This window comes from Cannabis sativa, chromosome 4 (genome assembly GCF_029168945.1).
Source record: "Cannabis sativa cultivar Pink pepper isolate KNU-18-1 chromosome 4, ASM2916894v1, whole genome shotgun sequence".
Lineage (NCBI taxonomy): Eukaryota > Viridiplantae > Streptophyta > Magnoliopsida > Rosales > Cannabaceae > Cannabis > Cannabis sativa.
In genome coordinates this window covers 11,431,146-11,456,762 of record NC_083604.1, presented here as the reverse complement: position 1 = coordinate 11,456,762, position 25,617 = coordinate 11,431,146, and the positions used below count along the sequence as shown (strand labels likewise).

At 39.9% G+C, this 25,617-nt stretch overlaps 1 protein-coding gene across 1 annotated transcript; it reads right to left on the bottom strand.

The window, feature by feature from the left end:
- Positions 1-14,640: 14,640 nt before the first annotated feature.
- Positions 14,641-22,343, bottom strand: LOC115714601 (uncharacterized). The gene is made up of 11 exons (XM_030643345.2): positions 22,013-22,343; positions 20,797-20,859; positions 20,613-20,686; positions 19,322-20,137; positions 19,113-19,206; positions 18,914-19,030; positions 18,112-18,819; positions 15,971-18,040; positions 15,785-15,857; positions 15,433-15,575; positions 14,641-15,198 (listed from the first exon to the last, which is right to left on the bottom strand). The coding sequence occupies exons 1-11, from the start codon at positions 22,092-22,094 to the stop codon at positions 14,873-14,875; spliced, it is 4,566 nt and encodes a 1,521-aa protein (XP_030499205.2). The 5' UTR covers positions 22,095-22,343; the 3' UTR covers positions 14,641-14,872.
- Positions 22,344-25,617: the final 3,274 nt, after the last annotated feature.

Here is a 25,617-nt window from a genome sequence, read left to right as displayed (position 1 = left end):
GCTTGTGCATCCTTGAACTCCATCTTCCAAGTCCAGGATCTCAGCCACTCCCTCACCGTGGTAAGTATTATGTAGTTTACTTTTCTCATTATTATTTTTTCTTAGAGATCCTTACTCATACTTGTATCCTTTCCCAGCTTGCTGCTGAGGTCGGCCGCCTTTCCAAGAACATAATTAACCATGGCTTCGTCCTGTCCGATTTTGGGGGCATGGACGAAGTCAAGAAAATCCTTCAGGACCTGACTGCTGAAAGGCGGCTTTATTAGGAGGATGTCGAGCGCCGGGAGGCCCTTGCTAAGGCCAGTGAGGAAGAGGTCAGGCGGAGGGAGGCACAAGCGGAGGCAATGATCCGGGAGGAGGCCCTTCGGAGGGATAGGTTGGAGGCCAGGCACCAAGAGGAGCTGAGAGCGGAGGGCGAAGCTGCTGCTAAGGCCAGGGAAGCCTTGGATGAAATGGCTGCCAAGTAGAGGTCCTTAGTGGAAACTCACCAGGAAAACTCGGAGTCTAGGGCCAACCTGGCTGTGGAGCTGAAGGAGCTCAAGGACTTCAAAGACCAAGCCTTGAAGAAGGCAAAGAGAGATGAGCTCCTTTCTCCCGTCTCCTGCAGCCGGTCCGCCAAGCGTTTCGATGATGGCGTCTTCATGGCCTGATCTACAAATGACCAGAATATCAAGCTTACCTTCTACCCCAAACCCGAGGAGATGATTGCGAAGTTCCGAGAGAAGAAGAAAAAGCTCGATGCCATGATGGAGGCGCGCATCGGTCCTCGCCTTCCTCCTCGCATTGATTAGGCCGCTTCGAGTTCAACCCATTACAACCAGGATTTCACTCTTTTTTTTTATTTACAGCTAATTATCTTGTACTTAAGACAATTTTTATTTACATAGCTGTTTCTTTTTTATTTAAAGGGGAGACAATATTTAAGGCCTGTCCCCGGGCCATTTGTATATATTTTGACCTGCCCTTAGGGCTAGGATTTTTGTATTTATATATGATCTTTTTCGATGCACATATCTTTCTTTTGGACCTGCCCTTTGGGTCAGGATGTTTATACATATGCTTTTTATTATTTTTTTTTCTTTTTTTTTGTGCATACTCTTTTTTGACCTGCCCTTTGGGTCAGGATATTTTACTTAGTTTGTTTTTTGTCTGTCCGTGTGGTATACCTTAGTACCCCCTGAGTGGCATAGAAACTTTGTTTTTAATGCACTCAGTTTTATTTAACATGCGGAGGCTGTATACATTTAGACAATACAAACTCTTTAAACAAAATCTAAGTTACATTTTTGGCTATTAGTAATATTTTTTGAGGTGATCGGCATTCCAGGCCCTTGGTACAATGGTTCCGTCCATCCTTTTTAGCTTGTAAGTGCCTGAACCGATTTCGTCCTCGATTTCATATGGTCCTTCCCAATTTGGTCCAAGTACCCCCACTCCGGGTTCTTGGGTGGCTGGGAAGACTCTTCTTAAGACCATATCCCCAATAGCGAATTTTCTATTTTTAACTTTGGAGTTAAAATATTTGGTCACCTTCTTTAGATAAGCTGTTATCCGTATTTGAGACTCGTCCCGGAGTTCTTCAACTTGATCTAGAGCTTCTTGAAGCAAAGCCTGATTCGTGGCTGGATTGTAAGTCGTTCTCCTGTGGGACGGGAATAACGTTTCTACCGGGACTATCGCTTCGCAACCGTACGCCATTGAAAAAGGAGAGTGGCCGGTCGTGGTTCTAGGGGTAGTCCGGTAGGCCCATAACACTCTTGGCAACTCTTCGGGCCAGTTATTTTTGCAGGCCAGCAGCTTTTTCTTCAGGGTGACCTTTAGGATTTTGTTGACTGCTTCTGCTTGACCGTTTGTTTGCGGTCTTGCCACCGCGAAGAAGCTTTTCACTACTCCGTGTTGGTTGCAGAAGTCAGTAAATTCTTCGCAATCAAATTTCTTTCTATTGTCAGAGACTATTTTGTGAGGCAGGCCATATCGACATACTATGTTTTTGATAACAAAGTCTAGTGCTTTTTTAGCAGTTATAGTCTTCATGGGCTCAGCCTCCGTCCATTTGGTGAAGTAGTCTACTGCTACTATTGCATACTTTACTCCTCCTTTTCCTGTTGGTAGGGACCCAATAAGATCTATTCCCCACACCGCGAAGGGCCAGGGACTAGTCATCAGGGTAATTTCATTGGGAGGAGCTCTCGGTATGTTCGCGAACCTTTGGCACGAATCACACTTTTGGACGTAGTCTATGCAATCTTTTTTCATTATTGGCCAGAAGTATCCCTGTCTCAATATTTTCTTTGAGAGACTGGGTCCTCTTGTATGATCTCCACAGAACCCTTCGTGGACCTCCAGCATGATTAGTCTAGCTTCAGGGTCCGATACACACCTTAAATAAGGCATGCTGAGTCCTCTTCGGTAGAGAATTTGATCCATCATTACATAACGATGAGCCTGATACTGAATCTTTCGAGACAGTGCCCTTTCTTGGGGCAACTCACCTTTTGTTATGTATTCTATGATGGAGACCATCCAGCTGGGTTCTTGCCCAACCGTTGTTATGGCCTCTTTTACTTTGATGCTTGGCTCTGCCAAACGTTCCACTGGTACTACCCCCCAGCCCTTCGATTTCACTATCTGAAGCTAACTTAGCCAGACAGTCCGCGTGAGCGTTCTGTTCCCGGGGGATTCTTTCTACTTTGTAGTCCGTGAACTCGTGGAGCAGCTCCCGGACTATTGTTACATACGCGGCCATTCGCTCGCCGCGTGTTTGGTACTCTCCCGATATCTGATTTACGACCAGCTGGGAATCACTGTAGACTTCCACTCTTTTGGCCCCTACGGCTTTTGCTAACCTTAGCCCTGCTATCAAGGCTTCATACTCAGCCTCATTGTTCGAGGCTGGGAAATCGAACCGTAGGGCTACCTGGAGTCGCAGTGCGGTCGGGGATATCATTGCCACTCCTGCTCCGGATCCATTTTCATTGGAGGCTCCGTCCACAAACACTCTCCATGTGGGGACCGATGGTGTTGGTGCATTGGCAGTTGCCTCGGCTTCATTGCATTCGGTAATAAAGTCTGCCAAGGCTTGGCCTTTTATGGAGATTCGGGGAACGTAGTGTAAGTCGAACTGACTTAACTCCATTTCCCACTTGAGGAGCCTTCCGGATGCTTCAGGTTTTTAGAGGACTTGCCGGAGCGGGTGGTTGGTTAGTACCTTGATCGGATGTGCTTGGAAGTATGGCCTTAATTTTCTTGAGGCCATCAGGAGGCAGAAGACCAGCTTCTCGATGATGGGGTACCTTGTTTCTGCTCCTATCATGCGCTTGCTAACATAGTACACGGGATGTTGAGTTTTCTCTTCTTCCCGGACTAGGGCAGCGCTGACCACGTGCTCGGAGACAGCCAAATATAGAAATAGGTCCTCTCCGAGAACAGGCTTTGACAGGATAGGAGGCTTGGCCATATGTTCTTTCAGCTTCTTGAATGCCTCCTCGCATTCGTCCGACCACTCAAACTTCTGACACTTCTTCAGTATGTTGAAGAAGGGGATGCACTTGTCTGTAGACCGTGAGATGAAACGGCTCAGGGCAGCAACCTTTCCGGTTAGGCTCTGCACATCTTTATGCTTTTTGGGAGATGGCATGCTCAGGAGGGCTTGGATTTTCTCTGGGTTTGCCTCAATTCCCCTCTGGCTGACGATGAAGCCCAGGAACTTCCCTGACTTGACCCCAAAGGTGCATTTCTTTGGGTTGAGCTTCATGTCGTATCTCCGGACTACCTCAAAACACACCTCTAAGTCGTCTGCATGGCTATTGCATGCTTTGGACTTGACGAGCATATCATCTACATATACCTGTATGTTTCGTCCCAAGAGGCCTTTGAACATCCGGTTGACCATTCTTTGGTAGGTCTCTCTGGCGTTCTTCAGTTCGAAGGGCATGACTAGGTAGCAGTATACCCCCTTGTCGGTCCTGAAGCTAGTGCACTCTTGGTCCGCCGTATGCATCTTTATTTGGTTATACCCGGCATAGGCGTCCATGAAGGATAGTAATTTGAATCCAGAAGTGGCGTCTACCATCTGGTCGATCCTGGGCAGCGGGAAGCAGTCCTTCGGACAAGCTTTGTTTAGATCAGTGAAATCTATACAAACTTGCCAAGTTCCGTTCGGCTTGGGCACCAGGACCGGATTGGCTAGCCATTCCGGATAGTATACGTCACGGATCATGCCGTTGGTCAGAAGCTTATCCACCTCTTTCTCTAGAGACTCGGCTTTCACCGAGTCGAGAGGGCATCGCTTTTGTTGGACCGGTGGCATGTCCGGATTGACGTTAAGGAAGTGGGTGATGACGTGGGGACTTATGCCAGTCATGTCCTCTTGGCGCCATGGAAAAATGTCGATGGCACCCTTCAGTGTTTTTATTATTTTTCCTTTTTCCTCCGGATCTAGGCTCTTTCCCAGCTGAAGTACTTTGGTGGAGTCGAGGTCGCACACCGATATTTCCTCGACATCCTCCATTGGTTCCACAATTTTTTCGGACCCCACCCGGGGATCCAACTCATCTTCTCCGGCCATTTCTGGCTCAATGGTTTCCCGGACCATCAACACGGGCAGGTGGGCTGCAACATTGTAACATTGCCTTGCTTCCCCCTGGTTTCCTCTCACCGTCCCGATCCCAGCTTCCTGGGTAGGGAACTTTAAGCACAGGTGCCGAATGGACGTGACTGCGCCGAAATCTACCAAGGCCGGTCGGCCGAGGATCGCGTTGTAAGCGGTCGGGTAGTCCACCACCACAAAAGTGCAGTACTTGAATGTGCTCTGGGGGGTGTCCGGACACAAGGTGACTGGGAGTCTTACTTTTCCCATTGGGATAAGCATCGTTCCATTAAATCCTGTGAGTTGGGACCCACTGGGTGAGAGGTCTCGGTTCGTCAGGCCTATTGCAGTGAAGGCCTCCTTGAAGAGTAGGTTCACGGAACTTCCATTGTCAATCAAGACTCTGGCCACCACTTTATTAGCGATGGGGGTCTCTATGACCAACGGGTCATGATGAGGGAAGCGCACCGTCTTGGCGTCTTCTTCCGTGAATGTGATGGGTTGATCCATCAGCCGGGGCCTTTGAGCTGGGAGTTGAGTGACCTCCTAAACCTCATTGTGCTTCACGGCCCCCGCGTACCACTTTAGCTCCTTGCGGGTAGTTCCTCCAATATGGGGACCTCCGGAGATCATGGCTACCCTCCCGTTGGGTCTGGGCGGCAAACCGGGGATGTGTTGGGCATCGCCCGCGGGAGCAGCTGGAGCTAGTACTCCTGCTGCACCCCCCGGTGTTCCCTTGGGCACAACCCCTGTCGCCTGGCCCGGATTGAGGTGAGGCAGCCTATTCTTGATCCACTCATAGAGGTGGCCCAATCGGATTAGATTTTCAATCTCGTCCTTGAGATTCTTGCATTCGTTGGTGCTATGACCAATGTCGTTGTGGTACTCGCATCTTTTGCTCGGATCCCTCCGGGAGCTATCCTTGTACAAAGGATGTGGACTCCGGTAGTGCGTATTTTGCCTAGTAGCAAAGTACACACGCTCTTGGGAGTCCGTCAGCTCCGTGTACTAGGTGTACTGGGGAGTGTACCCCATTTTCTGGCGCTTCTGCCCCGTCCGGGTGCTGCCTTTGGAGGATCTTTTGCTCCTCGAGCCCTGGGAAGGGCCTGCTAGGCTAGCGCTTGGAGCGGAGTGCGAGGGAGTTTGCCCATTTATCCCTGAGGGATTTCCAAAATGGGATGATGCGGCCAAAGCCTGGCCCTGACTATACCGGGGGGTGGCAGAGAACTGTATGCCGCTTATTGGTGGAGCCGCGGTCGGGACAGTTGCCGAGGGCGGTGCTCCGGGCATGTACCCTGCTATCCCGGTGGGATAGTATCCTCCATAGGCCACTATCTGGGCCTCTTCAAGGTTGATATATTTTTGGACTCTCTTTTGGAAGTCCTGAAGGCTAGCAGCCCCCTCTTGTTGTAATTCGTTCCAGAAGGGAGTCCCTGTACGGATGCCTGCCTGGAGAAGCGCAAGCTGTTGTCCGTCATCAACTTTCTTGGTCTTCGAGGCTCCCTCTCGGAACCACTTTATATAGTTTTCAAGGTCTCGGTGGGCAGTTGCTTGATGTTAGTCAAGGCACTGACCTCCAGGTTGACCTTTCTTGCGGCGACAAACTGCCTCCGGAAGTTGGTCTGTAACTTGTTCCAACAGCCCACAGATCCTGGTTCCAGCTTTTTGAACCATTGCTCCGCGGACCCACTTAAAGTAAGTGGGAAGCACAGACATTTTGCGTCATTGCTGACTCTCATGACCGTCATGACACGGTTGAACCGTGACAAGTGGTCGCTTGGGTCGGAGTTCCCGGTATAAGCTGCCATTTCGGGCATATTAAAGTTCTTGGGGAGCTCCGCCTCCAGGATGTGCTTAGCACATGGCTCCCGGTCCTCGCAGTCTGAGTCGGAGTCATCCCCTTTTTGTCTTTGGGAGACTCGAGCAATGTCTTTTCGAAGTATGGCGATTTCCGCCATAATTCCTTCATTCAACGTACCCGTGGAGACCGCGGGCCCGTATCTTTTTTGGTCAAGGTGATCCCGGAGGTCACCTTAATTCCCATTGATTTGATTTCTCAAATCAACGGGAGGACATCTCTGTCCTCTTCTTCCTCTACCTCCGGGCTCTTGGTGCACGGAAACGCTTTTTCGGTCCTCTCGATCCTGAGGGCCAAGACTCCCTTTTTGGAGCTTGCCCCTCTGCGGACCTTTCCCTTTAGGGAAATCTGAGCGGACCTTTCGCGGATCCTGCGCCTTTTTCTTTCGCCCAAGAGTATAGGTAGGGTTTTTCTTTTTGTTCCCTTTAGCGGGATACCTTATGGGGCTAGGCTCCCTAGACGTCTGCTGTTGGGTACTAGGCGAGGATTCCTCTGGTTCCTTGCCGAGTCCAGCAGTCATCGCCTTGGGATGCACGTGAATGCCAGCCGCCTCCATGGCCTTTTGCATGGCCAGCATCACTTCTTGCATTTTTTGGTTTTGTGCTTTCTGGGCTTCGATCTCGGCTTCGTGATCGATAGCTTTTTGCCTGAGAAGCACCAACTCTGAGTAGCTACCTTCATCGTAGGCATACTCATCGAGGTTTCCCTCGTAGTCATCATCAGGAATTCCTTCTTCTTCCTCAGAACCATCAACTGCTCTTGAGGCTACATCTTCCTCATTTGGATCTTGAGCATCTTCTAGTGTGTGAGGTTGACGAGTACTTCTAGTCTCCACCATTTTTGTGAAGTGAAGTGTATGTTTGTAGTAGCTTTCTTCAGCTCTCAATGAAAGCACCAAAATGTTGACCGAGATTTTCGGCAACCAATAAAATATTATAAGTTTATAGAGCTGTAAGAAAATGAGAGAAGGATTTTTACGTGGTTGGGGCGTTAATGAGCCTTAGTCCACGTGTCTATCTTATTTATGGATGTATTTGATACAGAAAATGTATTTGGTGAGTGTTTCACCCTTATAAATACAGAGAACGTTCTTGGTGAGTATTTACTCTTCTTGCTCTTATGCAACCCAAGATTCTCGACCCCCTTTAATGAGCTTTTGAGGGGGTATTTATAGTGTTTTTGGTGGGGTGATCCCCAGAACTATTGTACAAGTGTATCTGTAAGTATCCATAAAGTTTGGCATTCCCAATGAATATACCATGGGTAATGCATGGTCAAATCCCTAGGTGTTGTAGGGCTTTTATGTGGAATGTCCTTATTGTCTTTTGACTGATGTGACTCTTCACAGTGTAGCCGTCGATAGACTTAAATGATCATTACTTTGTAGCTGCTGGTTGGAGGTTGTGCCGTCAGACTTTATTGCATGTAGCAGTCCCAACACGCTTCCTCCCATGCGGCATTAAATGCGACTTGATTGCTCAGGGGAAACCTGACACCTCGCGGAGATGCCTTAGCGTTACTTGGGCTTCCGGGAGCATATGGGGTTCCATATGCCGTATCCGGGAGGCATGTCCCGGATGCTGTCTTATTACATAAGGACTTAGCAAATATTTTGTATGATAAGTTGTTTGATCCACGTGTCCTTCTCTGGTTGGTTCACGTATATTGGGCAAAATCAGGGGCAACAGTTATAATTCCATATTTAATTAAATACAAGAAAATACATATAGTTTAGCTTAGAATAAAAATTCTTTAAACTATATTTTTCTTAAATTAATTTCAAAATAAATGAAATTAATTATGTTGCTAATCAATTTTATTAGGTTAAACTAGTTTAATTAACCTAGTACAGTTATTCAAATCAGGCAAATGGGCCTTCACAATTGGGGTGGTTCATGTGAGGGGGTGTTGAGTTCAGTATGTCGTACCCACTACTATGACTCCCAACTCTCACACAAGGCCCAAAAGAGAGAAATTTAACCTTAAAATGAACAACTGTCATTAATTGAATAAGCCCAAAACTAAATGGGCCTAAATAAAATCTATATAGAACTATGATATTTTATTTAGCAACATTAACCTATGTGCATCTATAATTAAATTAAACACATAGGCTACACAGGCACACTTTGGATGGGTCCTATCATGTTGCTAGGTCATACACAGATGAAAGAAGATTGTAAATATACCTATTACAAATTATTAACTTGACCAAGGGAGCCATGAGTTAAAATCAGATCATTGGATCTGTCAACAAATTAACCGTGGCTATTTGCAATCAAGCAATAATAGGTTTTGAAAACTTACACACAAGCTAAAACACATACTCCTGCAACAAGGTTAGCTGGATAGTTGGATGTAGGATTTATTTAATTTTAAATAAATAATTTCGAAAAATAATTAATTAAATAAATAAAAAATTTATTTTCCAAAATTTAAAAAAAAATTGAAAAAAAATCTCGAATTTTTAAAAAAATATTTAAAATTAAACCTACAATTTTAAAAAATTAGGTTTCAACCAACCTAAATATCATTTCAAAATTTGCTAACTACTTTTAAAAATTTAATGTTATTTTATAAATAAAAATTAAATAAAAAATTAAAAAAGATAAATAAATATCTTTTTCAGATTTTAAATGTAATTTAAATAAATAAAATAACAATTTAAAAGTTAGCAAAATATCTTACATCTATTTAAAATTACATGATTATAGTTATCTTATTTTAAATTTAAATAAGGTCAAATTATTTAAAAAAAAAAGATTTAATTTAAAAAATTTAAATCTGACCTTAAATTTAAAAATAAGATACGATATAATCAAATTTTAAAAATAAGATAGATTACTAAGCAAATAAGATAGATACTAACTATTTTTAAATTCAAATTACACTAATATCTTGAATTAAATTTAAAAAATATTAAATTAATTCATAATGATAATTAGAATTGAATTAGGAATAGTAATAGTATAAATACAGAACTACACAAAAAATCGGAAGTTAATTCCATGAAAAAGCATGAAAAAAAGAAGAAAAACGAAAAAATTACGAGTTGTACGGACGGGATGCTGTGCATACCCGTCCGCGCGCGCATGGGGAGTGCATGGGGCTGAAAACTCGGTGCTGGTGGGTTATGGCAGGATTTCCGCGCGCGCACGAGGGTTTCAGCTCAACCCCGATTTTTTTGAAACTTCAAAAAATCATACCTAATTCAAATTAAATCGAAATTGAGTTCTGTAAAAAAGTAACTTGCTTAATTTTTTCCATACTATCCAATAAAAATAATTTCAGAAACAGATATTCAATTATTTTTCACGAAAATTCACAAACACCAATCAATCATCAAATAACACTCAATACAACATGATACCATCCAAAAACATCAAACAATTGTTTTAAAGTCCAAATTTCTTGCAAGTAAATCAGTTACCATGGCTCTGAGGCCAGTTGTTGGAAATTATTTTACCAGGATCTTAGATCTACTCACAAGTATGTTTATTGACACCCTAAATATGAACTTTCTAAAACGATGAAATAAACACGTATAAAGTTTAAGAAACCTTACATTGGGTGCAGCGGAATATAATGACTCCTTCCGTTCAGATATCTAGCCCTTGATTCCTCTCTGTAGCAGAGCATTATCAATATCTGAACCTCGATCTCTTTCTCTGAATATTTGATGCTGAAACTCCTTCTTGCTGAAAGTCTTTCTTCACGATCTTCCTCACTATGATTGAGATATCACTTGCTGTGTGTGGGCACTACTCTCACACTAAGAATTTCGAAATTTCAATGAAGAAGAAAGAGGAGAAGAGGTCGGCCAAAGATAGGGAGAGAGAAGGCTCAGTTTTTTCTGAATCAGAAGTGTAGAAATTTAGTGTAAATTTCCTGAAGCCTTCACTATCTATTTATAGCATTCCACTAGGGTTAGGTTTGAATTATTTGGCATTAAAATAATGAAAATATCAGTTTAAATTTCCTACAAAAGTGGTCGGCCCTATACAAGTGGATTTGGGCCTCACTTTTTGCAATTTTGCAGTTTTATCTTTTCTGCATCTGATTTTCTCAAAAACGTCAATTTTCTAATTCAACCAATTAAATGCCAATTCTAACTATTTAATAACTATAAATAATTATTAAATAATATTGTCATTTATCATATTTATTAATTGAACCATACAAAGTATCATAATTAACAAATATGCCCCTATAAACTCTTTCTTTACAATTTCACCCTTACTTAGTGAAAAATTCACAAATAGACATAGTCTAATTTGAGAATTATAATTGATTAATCAAAACCAATTACATGAGTCTTACAAGCAATATTATCTCAACTAGTGCGGGGACCATGGGTCTATATAACCGAGCTTCCAATAAGCAGATCAAGAATTTATTACTAAAATTCACTAACTTATTAATTCTTCGTTGAATCCACGCATAGAACTTAGAATTGCACTCTCAGTATATAGAATGCTCTATATGTTCCACCATATAGACACATCATTAGTTATCCATTGTTATAATCGTAATGTGATCAATGATCCTCCATATGAATGATCTACACTGTAAAGGGATTAGATTACCGTAACACCCTACTATGTATTTTATCCTTAAAACACTTGACCCCGTATAAATGATATTTCAGCTTATGTGAAATGAGTACTCCACCATTTATGTTCGTTTGGTCAAGCTCGAAGGAGATCATCCTTTGCTTACTATTCGCCAGATAGAAGCTATAGATTCCATGTTTATGTTAGCGCTCCTACTCAATTGCACTACCGTGTTCCCAAAATGTACGTATCACCCTGACCTAAAAGTAGGTTTAACTAACAAATCAAAGAACACGAATAGCCTTTCAAGATTGAGCCTAATCATAACAGGATTAAGAACATTTGATCTAGGATCAACTAGGTGATATTGACTTGAATATATATTACGGTAAGTTTAATAAATCTAAGTCAAAGTTCAATATCGGTCCATTCCGATGCATACTCCATGCATCCAACCTGAGCTTTACTTTAACCAATGCTCTGGAAAGAACATAGCACTTCTCCAAATGCAAGTAAACTCTGTTGTAGATTATCATATCAGTAAAATCCTGTGTCTGATAAATCTAGGAAACTTTATTCACATAGTCATGTTTACTTTCCAATGTGTTGACGACACAATAAACAGGATCAAGTATGTGAAAAGGGTTTCAGACGAATTCATACATTATGTACATATAATCATGAAATAAATCATGTGAACCATTCAACATTAAATGTTATTTCTGATCAATATTAATAAGTAAATTTGATTATATTGAAATGAGTTTTATTTAGGGCATAAAACCCAACAATTTTGTATTATATAGTATAATAAAATTATATTATGTATACAAAACAATAATTTTTTTTTATATTATTATATATTTTGGTAACGATTTAAAAGTATATATATTATTCTATATAAATATATATTCAGATAAATACAATTATAGAAATGAATTAATACATGGAAATTATAAAATGACATTTTATTTATAAAAATATCTCCATAAGGTGTGGACAACATTTATACTTTTTATGTGCTTTTAATTACCAAAATATTTCTTACACTATCACTTACACAATCAGATGATGGTTGCTGAGTGGTTGACCGAAGGCTGCATCAGACGAAAGTTTCAATCAGATGAAGGTTGCATCAAATGAGGTTTCAATCAGATGAAGGTTGTTGGGTGGCTGGCCGAAGGTTGCATCAAACGAAGGTTTCAATCAGACTAAATAACTGTTAGCAAAATATTTATGCAACTGTTATGAAATATTAAAAATCAAAGTAGTGTTTCCACGTACGTAACTCTATCTATATGTCTCTTCATGATTTAAAATGAACAAATTCACCATTAAGAAAATACACCAAGATAAATATATTACTATATTATTGATGTAAATTTTTTTGGATTATACTTGAATTGGATTGTTTGGGAACTCCAGTTCAATTTTTTGAGATCTGGATTTCATGGATTCGAAAATTGAAGTCAAAACATTAGTTTTATGCAAATTAAACTGGATTTCCAATTGAATTTTAGTTTCGTAGTAGTTTTTCTATACTTTTTTTTTTCATGAATTCGAAATAGCTCCTATTTTGATTGATTTTGGTCGTCTTTTCAAGTGAAGTCGCTGGAATTAATGGTAATTTTCTTTCTGGTTGAATTTTTGTTTCGGTTGTGTTGGGTTACTGCATGGTTGTGCGATGGTTGCCCAGGAAGCATGGATCCTTGGTTGAAGGTGTGTATAAGTGGTATTTGTGTAAAAAAAAATTTATTTAGGCTATATATTTATTTATTTGGCCACCTGAAATTTTTTTTTTGTAATATTATTATTTTTTATGGTTAAAACTGAAAAAAAAAAGACCATTTAAAAATATATACGCATACAATTCTAATTCATATATATGAATCTATATGGATAATGTTCACAGTTTGTTAGCACGTGCTGGAAAGGTCTGGGGTCAGACCCCAAAGATTGCTAAGCAAGACAAGAAGAAGAAGCTCAAAGGCCGCGCTCACAAGCGTATGCAGTACAACAGGAGATTCCTCACCGTCGTTGTTGGATTTGGAAAGAAGCGGGGACCCAACTCCTCATAGAAGTAAATATGACTTTTGAGACATCAAGTCTAGTACCAGTAGATTAGCTTATTTAGTAGTGATGTTGAAGTTAGTTTCTTACTTTGGGACTGGTTGAGTGGTTGTTATATTTCTTTATATCTTGCTTTTTTGATTGGTTTGAGATTTGAAAACAATTTTATATTTTTGAAAATAGGGTCCACATAAAAATACTTGATTGGTTTGGTGTTTTAAAAAACTAAATTTGAATAAGATTTTAAGTTTTAAGCTAAAAAATGAAAACAACAATTTTATGTTTTCTATATTTTCAAATCATTGAATTTAAAAACTCTTCAAGTATTCTCTTTTTTTATTATTATTTTGAGATTCCCAACCAACCACAAATCCAACTTTTTAAAACTTATAAACACAAAATTACACTATAACCAATCACATTTTTAAAAACAATTTTTCACATACAAAATTCAAATTTTTGTTTCCAAAACCCTCTTTTTGAAAACAATTTTTGATTGAATTCAGATAATTTTTTTTTGAAGGATTGAATTCAGATAATTGATATCATATAATAACATAAAAAAAACAACGATTTGAAAGCTAATAATTTTGATTCATATATAAAAAAAAAAAAAATACATATATATGCACAATATATTTTTAAGAGAGCTAACACTTTAGAACTCACTAACTTATTCCAAATGATGAACATAATCCAAACTACAACAACAAACGACCAAAGCTAGAATGAGGGAGCGGTGCAATGTCAAATTTCGAAAGAGAATTGTAGTATTTAATTATTGTTCGAAGGAGCAAAGAGAAAAAGATGATGGATAATCATAATGACGGAAGAAAGAGCACTATATAATTTTTTTTACAATCGTATTCTGTTTTATTCAGATTTATTATTGGATTTTTTATTTAATAAAAATCTTAATCTTACGTCAATATAATTGAGAGAATATTTGAATCCTACCGGTCAATATTATACATTTTCAAAGTAGTTGGAATACTACCGTAAAAGTATTAAAAGACTTAAAAAATTTAAAACTTCATAACAAACATAGTAATCATTAAAATTATCTTTTCCTTCCTAACATTAATCCATTTCAAATAGTTCTTACGAAATATAATAAGAACATTATCTATAAAAGTGAGTATATCTTAAAAAAAAATATAAAAATAGAGTTAAAAATTAAAATAAATTTTATAAAGTGAATATATAATGTAATTTGCTCATAAGTTCCTCTATATTTTATAAGGTTGCTGAACACATCACAGCTTAAGAAAGCCCAACAATTAAAGAGCAGCTGGGTCATATCGCTACTACATTATTATGCATATTTTTCATGTATTCTCTTCTCTTTATAACCAATCGTATGTCAAGTTTCAACACTTTGATCTAAAGCATGTGCTATTGTAATCAATATAACCGAGTTGAGCGTGTTGCTTAAAATGTTATTAGAGAAAATGAAAAGGAAGAATAGTAAGGATCGTTGAGCGTTTATTTGTTAGTTAGTCCCTTCCACGTGAGAATAAATTAGTAATGAAGAAAATAAAGAGCAGAGGAACGACAATGACCCTTGTGACTTGTGTACAACTAACTCTATTGACTATCATTATAGACAGGTAATTTTGCCAATACAACCCCTCCTATTCTTACCATTCACTAAGATGGCAAAGGGGAAAGAAAAAAAATAAAGAATTTCCATGACAAAAAAAATGCTTTACACTGAAAACCTATAAACCTATATATAAAAAAGGATAATAATACAAAGGAAAAACAAAACAAAACAAAAAAATGGTTGTTGGTTCTAAACTACTAGTCATCTGCTCGTTGTATTTCACCCATCATGATGCGATTGCTGGTGACTTTGAAGCCGAGGAGAGCGGGGTCTATTTGCCTTCCTTTCTTTGCCTTCCTTTTCCCACTTCGCCCTTGTGTTACATCGGATGATTCAGATGTAGAATGGGCATCTGACGGAGCAGCCTTCTTCGCTGTACTCTTTAGCATGTCCATGAAGGATGCTTCTGATACATCTGCCTCACTGCCGGATGAAGATCGGCGGAAGCGCATGTCCCTCTTGGAAGAGGCTGGTAAATCTGGAGCTTGGTTTGTTGGATTGCTCAATGAATCTTGGGAAACCCCTGAAAATGAAACCGATATCATTATTACAAGTCTAGCACTCCATTCAACTTCATCTTTCCTTTTGTCACCAACCAACAGGAAACATATAAAGGATAGAGAGGAAAAGAACAATATAATGTAAAGAGAAAAAAGTGTGGTGCTTAGAAGAAGATAAACCGAGCACCGAACTTTTTTCGTGTACAAATAACCACACAAAGACACTAGTGGAAAAATGTATTTAAATATCAACATACCATCAGGCATGCCACTAGAAGAAGATTTTCCCCTAGAAACTGGATCAGATGGTAGCTCAGACAAACCATTCTGAGATGAGGGTGTCCGCAGCACAGGAGGACGTCTCAGCAGAATACTTTCTTGCCCTTTAATTGAGAATGCCCTGTCATACAGAGGTTCAAAATAAGAAACAAGCAACAAACATATGCTCCAATGTGTAATCATGATTACTAATAATTTCACAATTAATTACACCAAATGTCTGTATAAAAGATGTCAATCAAAATAATCAGGCGGCTCCATTTCAGGTACTATTTGTGCTGCATTTTAAAGCAATACTCAAACCTTTACATATACCCTATACAAACTTACCTATCTTTTGCAGCATCGTCCAAAAATGCATTAGAAGGTCCAAACTTGTTATCATAAGTGCCGGCACTTCCAACTGAAATGTATAAAAATAATATTGAGGCTCACAAAAGTATATGCAGGGGCTAACAGAGAAGCAATGAAAATAAATGACCAGTTCCACCCGCAGGGAAAAGAAAATCAAATTACCTGTAACCCCAAGGGAGGAATGCCTACTCGTGGCATTCATTGACCTCTCGTGATCTAGAGCTTCCAAGCCTGCTTGCTCCACCATCCTTTGTGGGGGCTCAAATTCCCGACCTTTCATCATACCCTCACTTTTCAATCCTCGCAACTCAAGTTGCTGTTTGTGCAGAGAGGATACTCCAGAATCAGTGCTCTCTTCTTGTGCTGGTTCACTTCGACTTGAACCATATATTCCCACCCCAAATGAACTATTTAATTTAGCTTCTCGATCAGGAGGCGAAGTGAAAGATAGTTCTGATGAGCTTGACCTGGCATATTGGTTGCCTAAAACCTTTCTCTCAAAGGATGTTTCTTTACCCGCATCTTCAGTAATATAATTGCCTGATTTCTGATTGAGTAAATCCATCAATAATCTCTTTGACTTCTCATCATTTGACATCCATAAAGAAGAATCCTCAGAAGTCATTTTAACTTCAGACTCCCTATTATGTCGCTCTGCAGAGATATAAGACTGTTGAAACCGAGAATCGACAAAGTCATTTTCTAGCTGCTCATTCTTTTCAGACCATCGGTTCTCAGTTCCATCCATATGTGGAACTTGAAATTGATTAGGAACTAAAGGGTGTTGAGGACCAACACCATGAACACTGGAAGGAAATGGTCCCACTTGATTAGAAGATTTCATTCGTGCACTTGACTCGTGCATATCCAGACCATGAGCATGAGCCATGGCATTTACAACATCCAAATTCATCCCTGAAGCACCCTGAGGATAGGACATTGACCGCTCAAATGGCAGTGAGCCAGGCTCAAATATCCCTTGTTGAAGTCGCTCCTGAACAGAAAGATTCCGCTCAAGATGGTTGACCTGCTCTTCATGAGTTGCCCTTTGTTGCCGCTGATAAATGTCTAAAGGACTAAATCCAGAAGAGTGAGCTCGGTGACTACCAGCATGGGCCCTGAAGAACTGATTGGATTCATCCGCTGGCCAAACTGAATTGACATGCCTCTCTTCTTCCATACTTGTTCGCTGCCTCAATCCCATCGACATCTGCCTAGCTTGCAGCTCCTGCTGAAGCATCTGTTGCTCCAAAGATTGCCGCTGTTCATGCTGTGCACGGGAAAGTGCGTCAAATAAATATCTTTGATGTTCTTGTTGTGAGGTCTGACCAAACTTGGCTTGAAATAGCTGCTCTAGAGTAGGATCTACATGCCTAGGAGTGTGATGAGACTGTTGTTGCAGTTGATTTAAAAGGTGCTGCTCTAAAAATACTTGATCTAGAACATTATTGGCTCTCACAGGATCAAGATGTGGCTGTCCAAAACCAGGTTCATGCATTTGATTATGCAAAAACTGTTCGAGAATCAACTGTCGCGCATGAGTTTGTTGTTCCTGCAAAAGCTTTTGCTTCTGATGAAATTGTTGTTGCTGCATTTGATATTGCTGCTGCTGCTGCTGCTGGAGCTGAAGCTGCCGATGTTGTTGCAGCTGAAGCGTCTTCATAATATGATCTAGTTCTGATGCAGAAAGGTTGGCCAATTGCTGGGGGTGAATAAGATTTTGATTTTGCAAATGCTCTAAAACTGAGTCATTTAACTGGGAAAAATTAGGTAACACATTCCTCTGTTGGAGTTTTTGTTGCTGTAACTGTTGTGACATCAGCTGGTCGGCTAAATCAAGATTGCTGGGTTCATGTTCCATGCGTGACAAATTGTGAGCAGTCATCATATCTTGATACAGGTTGGTATCAGAAGGTTGATTTTTCCCATAAACATCAGACCAAGAGTCAGCAACAAGACCTGGATCAGCCATACCACCAAAAGAAGAAGTCCTGCCCATGCTAGAAGACACACTAGATGACTGTGCATAGCTCGTTTGAGCACCTTCCAGCTCAGACCATAGCAAGCCCAAAGGATGCAACTTAGTTTCAGTTTGATTACGCAAGCCAGGTTCTGTGAATTCAGGGAAGGGAGGGATGTGGACGCCAGAACTTTCCAAAGGATCATGAGGGTTCACAGATGATTTTGCAGTAGGATAGCCAGTGTTCATTGGTCTTCCTGGAAACAAAATTTCTAGAAACCAGAGAGTTATTAGAATGAAATACAAAGAAAAACCCACAGATGCAATAAATCGCAAAAGTTACCTTCATCTCGCCCATCAAAACTATGAAAGGTTTGACCCTTGAAATGTGGGAGTTTTGGATCTTCAGCCTCGGATATTCTCAACTGAACAAGCTCATCTGGGAGGCTGTTGAAATCAGCCAATGGTGGGCTGGATTCGTTTCCAATAGATGACTCAGTGATTCCAGAAGCAGGGGCAGAAGGTAATTTCCCCAAAGTTACTCCAAAAGCTCCAGATTCTTCTAGCTCAACGTTTTTATTAAAAGTATATTCTTGTCCATCCCATGCTTTCAAATGTGGCATGACCTCACCCAAATCTTGAAAAGGAGTTCCTTCAGGTGCATCTGCCAGGCGAACTGGCAAGTCTGTTCCAAAGAAACCTTGCTCAAACCATGAGATGATGTCAACACCCAGATATGGTCCCTGGGTCATTCCTTGAGGATCGAGGTAACACAAGCATAAATCTTCAGGTAAGACATCCTTGTCCAACCCGTTCGCCACATTGATGGTGTTCCCATTATGATTGTCCTCGGTAAAAGGCAAAATATGTTGAGAACCTTGATTGTTAGACAGCTTGGAACTAACGTTGGAATCAGCAGAACCAATTTTGTCAACAAAAGAATGGCTGGTGAAAGAAGAATCTAACTTTTGTCTATTTATATTGACATCATGCTGAAATGCGCCATGGTATCCACCACCAATATCAACATCACTTCCAGTGCCAATACCTCCTGAAATATAATATCAGCCAAAGATCATTAGAGAGACAAATGAGGAAATGATAGGCAAAATATATATCCATAGAAATATAAAAATTCCACCCACCGTCCACCAAAGTACTATCACCATTTGCAACATCTTGCATGGTATTATTAGCTTCCTCGACAAGGGCTGAAGGCAAAATGTTTTCAGCTCCATCTACAGATTCAATGTCTCCCACACCTAGACAGTAAACACAATTATAAATAAAACTGAAAATAGTTATGGGCAGAGGACAGTGGCCACTTATAAGCATGCAAATTACCTGTCATATTTTCAGTTGATCTCCCATTTTTATATGAATTGTACACCACACCACTACTTGTTATCTTTCCCTTCCATATACTGCTAAGGGTGGCCTGTTATAGTCAAGTTACACAAATAAATTTTATTATTTCAGTGAAACAAAAGCAAAAATTTTACACAAGGCTATATAGAAAATTAATAAGCTCATTGTTGGAATCTTTTTGCTACCTCCTCTGCAGCATCAGGGGCAGCAAAAGCCAATGGTTCAACCAAGCCTTCTTCAGTTATAGGAGGTAAGTCCTCCATCTCATTTGTCATTGAAACGAAAGATGGATCAAGCCGATTCTGACGATAAAGGTCAAGAAGTTTCCCCCTTGGATAGCAAAACCTACCAGCTGAGTACCTTGGTTTTCCAGGAACACTTTCGGTACCGATACTAGATGATGTCCCACTACCATTTGGCCTTCCTCGTCCCCGGGCAAATCCCAAATTTGACCCCTCTCCCTTTCCTCTTTCAAGTCCAAATCCAGGTGCAGCACGATATGTAGCTGAACCACTGGGGTGAACTTCCATTCTGTGGCGTGGCCTCCATTTATCACGAGAATCTGAGTCACGTTCAGTAGTGGACCGATTGCTACCTACAGTAGTCTGGCTTTCAGAGTGAGTATCTTCCTTCTCCACATCTGTTCTCTTCTCATTTCGAGGTTCCTTATCTTTGTCTTCAGGACCCCACCTAGATGACCATTTGCTGTCGCGTCTGGTTTCATGTACAGGGTTACGACCATCATTCCATCGCTCAGAAGTAGGCAATGCTCTATTGTCAGTTGTTTCCCTCATTGAAGTGTTGTCTCGGCGCTCCACTTTCCTGCGATCTCTTCTCCCAAGTAAACTAGTTTCTCTTTCCTCTTCACGCCAGCGGCGACTACTTTCACCATCAGTGTTAACCCGCCTTCGGTCCTTTTTGTCCTCCAACCCTTCCAAACGCCAACCATCCTTCTGGTTGCTTTCTGTGGAGTTTCCTAGTGAGCTTGAAGGACGTAATTCCTGTCATCATATAAAAAAATGATGGAACAGGGTTCCAAAGTCATAAAAAGTCAATTGACCACAGCTTAGTTGAATCAATATATATTAAGTTGAGTAAGATAAAGGTTCAAGAAATACAAATTATAAAACAACAGAATCTCTCTAAAAGAGAGAAATCCAAGATAATTTAGCATAAGATACACTGGTTTCTAGCTCAGATACATATAGGAGACCTAAAAGCTGAAGACAATCACCGTAGCAACTAACCAAGTTAAAATACTAGGAGCATATAATTATAGTATTATCTATGTTCTGGTGGTAATGATATTGAACCATATTTAACATAACGCTCAGCACAAAAGGCACTGCATATGTAGCTTTCTTAGCAAAATAAGATAAAAGGAAAGAAATACATCACTATCCCTATAAACATCTACAGTTAATTTTTTCATTAGGAAAAAAGAAGGAAAATAAAAATTGAAAGTAACCAACATACCATCTTTGATTCAGCTGGTTTGGCATAAAGCCACTGGGGGGACAAAGGTATGCTGCTTTCTGAAACCAGTAAATCTGCAGGAATTGATAAATCGGCATAATAAATTAGTTAAACAAAATAAATTCTCAATTTCATTGCTCCATTCCCACCCTCAAAAGAAAGAACACCCAAAGAAATATAATACCTTTTGACTCATCAAGTAACCCAGTAACCACCTTTTCCTCGCCATTTTCTCCAGAAGTTTCAACTATTAAAGCATCGACGAGATAACAGAAAATTATAAAACCTTCTAAAAACAATTACCAGTTTTGTTCTTAAGACTCAAACTGCTAATAAAACTAATAACATAAAAATCAAAAACATTTTTGGAGGAGGCTGGGCACCATCACTTTTATAATTGCCTTTGATGTTATTAATTAATTTAAATTATTACATGGGAGCATTTAGGCCCCTTGGTTCTAACTGTTCATCATAATTACCAAAAGAAGTATTTTCCAGATTTTCTAAAATTTCAACCGAGTAACATGTCACACTCAGACCATCCGTGGTTGAAAATTACTCCAGTAATAACATTCCAGAAATATATGTCTAATCGGATGTAATAAAGCTATATAATTCTCACATGCAACCATATTTATTTAAACTATAAAATTATCAATATAATCTAACCACAATAACAAATATTACATATATGAAAAAATAAACATGAATAAATGCCAATTAAATATCCAAAAATATTTTCATACAACACCACATGTAAATGCATTATCAATATCAACTAGTCAAAAAGAATTTGACACAAGACAAGTTTCCACAGTGAATTAGTCAAACTGACAAAACACCTGAGGTTACTTCCTCAGCATGAATCCCATGACCGATCCCAAAACTTAAAAACACACATATGAAACTATATAAGAGAGTCAAATCAGCTAAAATAGATTTGGTTTAATAAAAAGATCTTCACTGGGGACAAGCCCTAAAAACACAAAAATAACACCTCAAATTACACATTTACAGAAATGAGATCTAATCCCTGCAGAAAAATCAAAATCCTTGTATCTCTTACTTTACCTAGAAAACTTATATGAGAAATTGTGAATTTTAAAATTTGAACTGATTTACCATAAGATTTCCATTTTAGTTTATTTCTAGTAAACGAAATCAAAAGCGGAAAACATGAGGGAGAAAGAAACTGATCCGAAGCATAACCTACAAATGATATGAATATGCTAAAACCTAAAAAGTATTTCATGTTCCACTAGGAAGTTTCAGATCAATAAACCTAAATCTTGCATTCGCTACGAATCCATCGAATCCGCCAGTAAGGAATCGAAACTAAGAAATTTTCAACACCAAAGAATGAAAGTAAATCAAATAAGCAGAGGAAGAGAATGAAATACCTCTGTTAGTCCAGGACTGATCGGAGGGTTTGGAATTAGAGGGAAGGATAACGTCCGGTAGATCGAACTTTCCGTCAGCCATCGAAAAAATGAGCAAGTAGCGAGGGAGAGAGAGCGGAGGGGATCGATATTGGGAAAGAAGAAGAGAGAGGAATGGAAGGAGAGTGTGAGAAAGGGAGGAGTTGAAGTTGCAGAAGAGAGAGCTAGGGTTTGAAATAACAGTGGTCGTTTGTACAAGAGAGAGTTGCAGAGTAAGAGAAGAGGAGGGTTTGTATATTTGGGTTTGTTTGTTTGGGTGGTGTTCACAAATCACAACAGCCGAATCAACTAATCTCTCAAGAGAAAAGGAAAAAAAAAACTAATTTATTTTTAAAAAAATATACATTATTTTGCTGTTCTTATCAAAAATAAATAAATTATTATTAATTATATTGATAAGCTTCTATGTTTTCCTTTTTCAAATAATAATTGCTAGGCTTCTATTTTACTTATTCATTTATTTTATTATTTTTAGGTTCCACTTATTTTTTATTTTATTTTTTTTTGAACAAAAGAAGCTGCTGAAGAAGAAGAACCATCACCGCACGCAGCAAAGAGGGAGCAAAACAAACCCCTCTAGCTATCTTCTCTTGGCCTGAGGGCTTCTTTTGCAAGGACATGGGCGTCCATATTAAATTGGCGAGGGAGATATTGCAAAGAAGCATCAGGAAAGTTGGAGAAGAGCAATCGAATCTGGGAAACAAGACCAGAAAGAGCGGAATTATCTTGCCATGCACTATTCACTTTGGATACCGAATTCAGACAATCCGAAAAGACAAACTTAGGAGACAATTGGGAGTCGATACACCACTTTAGACTCTGCAGAAGCGCCTGACCTTCAGCAAATATGGGAGAAACAGCGCCAGGCAAATGATGGCAGTGAGAAGCTAAAACAGTCTGAAAACCAAGTTTGAAGATGAAACCAGTTCCTGTTACACCATTCTTTTGGTCAAGGGCTGCATCAACAAAAAGAGAAGGAGTATCAGGGGACAGGGGAGGAGGGTGTTGTTGCTGAGCAGAACGAGAGATGGGTGCAGCCTCCGAATCCACATGATCACCCTGGTAGTTACACTGAGCAGCACTATAATCCTGTAAATAATTAACAACAAACTCTTCCACATTGTTAGGAACACCAGAATTATTAAAAAGAATTGAGTTTCTAGTATTCCAAATCTTCCACACAAAAGCATTGAAAATTGGGAAATCCTGTTTAGAAATGTTATGCAGTGCCTGAATGAGAAAATCCTTAATATCACTTCGATGATAAGCTAAATCAAACTGTTTGAATCTTGAAGATTTCCAAATAGTCTTTGCTCTGGGACAACCGATAAGGGCATGGGTAACAGACTCAGTGGTGTTGCCACAGATAGAACAGTTGGGGTGGGGAAGAATCCTTTTGAGGAATAAATTGAATGCACAAGGCAAAATATGGTGAAAAGCTTTCCAAATGAAATGTTTAATTTTGGGAGGGACAGAGAGAGGCCAAAGCTTTTTCCACCAATGAAGATAAGGGTTGGGGGTCGAAGAGGAGGGAACATCCGCAGATGCCAGGGAAGAGGCAAGGTGGTAGGCAGATTTAACAGTGATAGTGCCAGAGGAGTGAAATCCCCAAATGAGGGAATCAGAGGAAATTGGATCAAGTGGAATTTTGAGGATACTTTCTACTTGATAAGTAGGAAAGAAATGCTTAAGTTTAGGGACATTCCAAGTGGAATCCTGATTAATGAAGAAAGAAACAAAAGCTTGGGACTGGTCCAAAGGATGTAAGAGAGTGGGATTGTGAGTACTAGGGATCCAATTGGGTGCAGATAAAGGGACATTAATACCAATACCGATCTTTCAAACCAGACCCTTTTTAAGCAATTGACGGCCCCAAAGAATACTCCTCCAAGTAAAGGAAGAATTATGGCCAACAGGAGCATTCAAAAAATCAGAATGTTTGAAGTATCGAGCTTTAAGAATAGAGTGAAGAAGAAAGTTCCTATCATTCCAAACTCGCCAAGCTTGCTTTGCTAGAAGGGCTTGGTTATGAGAGGACAAAATACGAAATCCCAAACCCCCAAAAAATTTAGAGACAGAGATGTCATCCCAATTTTTCCAATGGACTTTTTTTGTGCCCTGAGAATCCCACCAAAATCTGGCTATCAAACTTTGAATTTTCTGGCATATCAATTTAGGCACTCTGAAACATGACATAGCAAAAGAAGGAATGGCTTGGACCACAGCCTTAATTAAAGTTTCCTTGCCAACACGAGAAAAGAACTTTTCATTCCAAGAATTTAATCTAGAGGAGACCTTTTGGAGGAGATAATGGAAAATGGAATTAGTAACCCTGCCAACACAATGAGAAACTCCAAGATACTTACTAATAAAACCCTCCCCATGAAGTTGTGAAGATTGACGAAATTGAAGCTGGGAATCAACAGAGGTGTTAGGGGAGAAAAGGATAGAGGATTTCTCTCTATTAACCAATTGGCCCGTTGCTCTGTTGTAAAGATTAAGAATGACATTGAGGGCATCACTGGATCGAGAGTTGACTTGGGAGAAAAGCATGCTATCATCAGCAAACAGAAGGTGAGACAGGGGCTGAGCGCCCCTGCAGATCTGAATTCCAGAAAAATTAGCATTTGTCTCTTGCAGACGAATAGCAGCAGAAAGACCCTCAGCAATTAAGAGGAAGAGATAGGGAGATAAAGGATCCCCTTGGCGAATGCCACGGGTAGAATGAAAGGTGTTAGTGAGGGAGCCGTTTATGGATAACCTAAACTGGACAGTAGATAAACATCGCATTATAAGAGAAATAAAAGAAGTAGGGAAACCAACATGAACAAGCAATCGATTTAGGAAAGACCACTCAACTCTGTCAAAAGCCCTTTCCATGTCGAGCTTAATAGCAGCCCAACCGATCTTCCCCGATCGTCTAGAATGAATGGCATGAATAAGCTCATTCGCGAGAAGGATGTTATCACTAATTTGGCGCCCCTGAAGAAAAGCACTTTGATTGATACTGATAATGGAATGAAGGACAAGCCTTAACCGATTTGCAATAACTTTGGATAGGCATTTGTAGAGGGAATTGCATAGACTAATCGGTCTAAAATCACGCACAAGCTTGGGGTTTTTCTTTTTTGGGATGAGAACAACTATAGTTTCATTGATTTGGGAGATGTCCCCCTGATGGTTAAGAATTTGGAGCATAGCTCTGGTGAAATCTTTCCCAAGAGTGGACCAATTACTTTTATAGAAAAATGAGTTGAGACCATCAGGGCCAGGAGCCTTGTCACTCGAAAGGCTAAATAAGGCTTGTTTAACCTCAGTCTCAGTGAAAGGTTCAGCAAGAAAAGCAACTTGATGAGGGGAAAGCCTGTTAGAAATCCCTTGAAGAAGAGAGTTTACAGCCATATCACACACACCTTGAGAAGTAAAAAGAGAAGTATAGAAGTGAAGGAATTGGGAAGTTATAGTAGTAGAATCGTGGGAAGTGGATCCATCAAGGAGAGTGATTTGGCGAATGAGATTGTTCTTTTTTCGAGCAGAGGCACGGTGATGAAATTTTTTTGTATTTT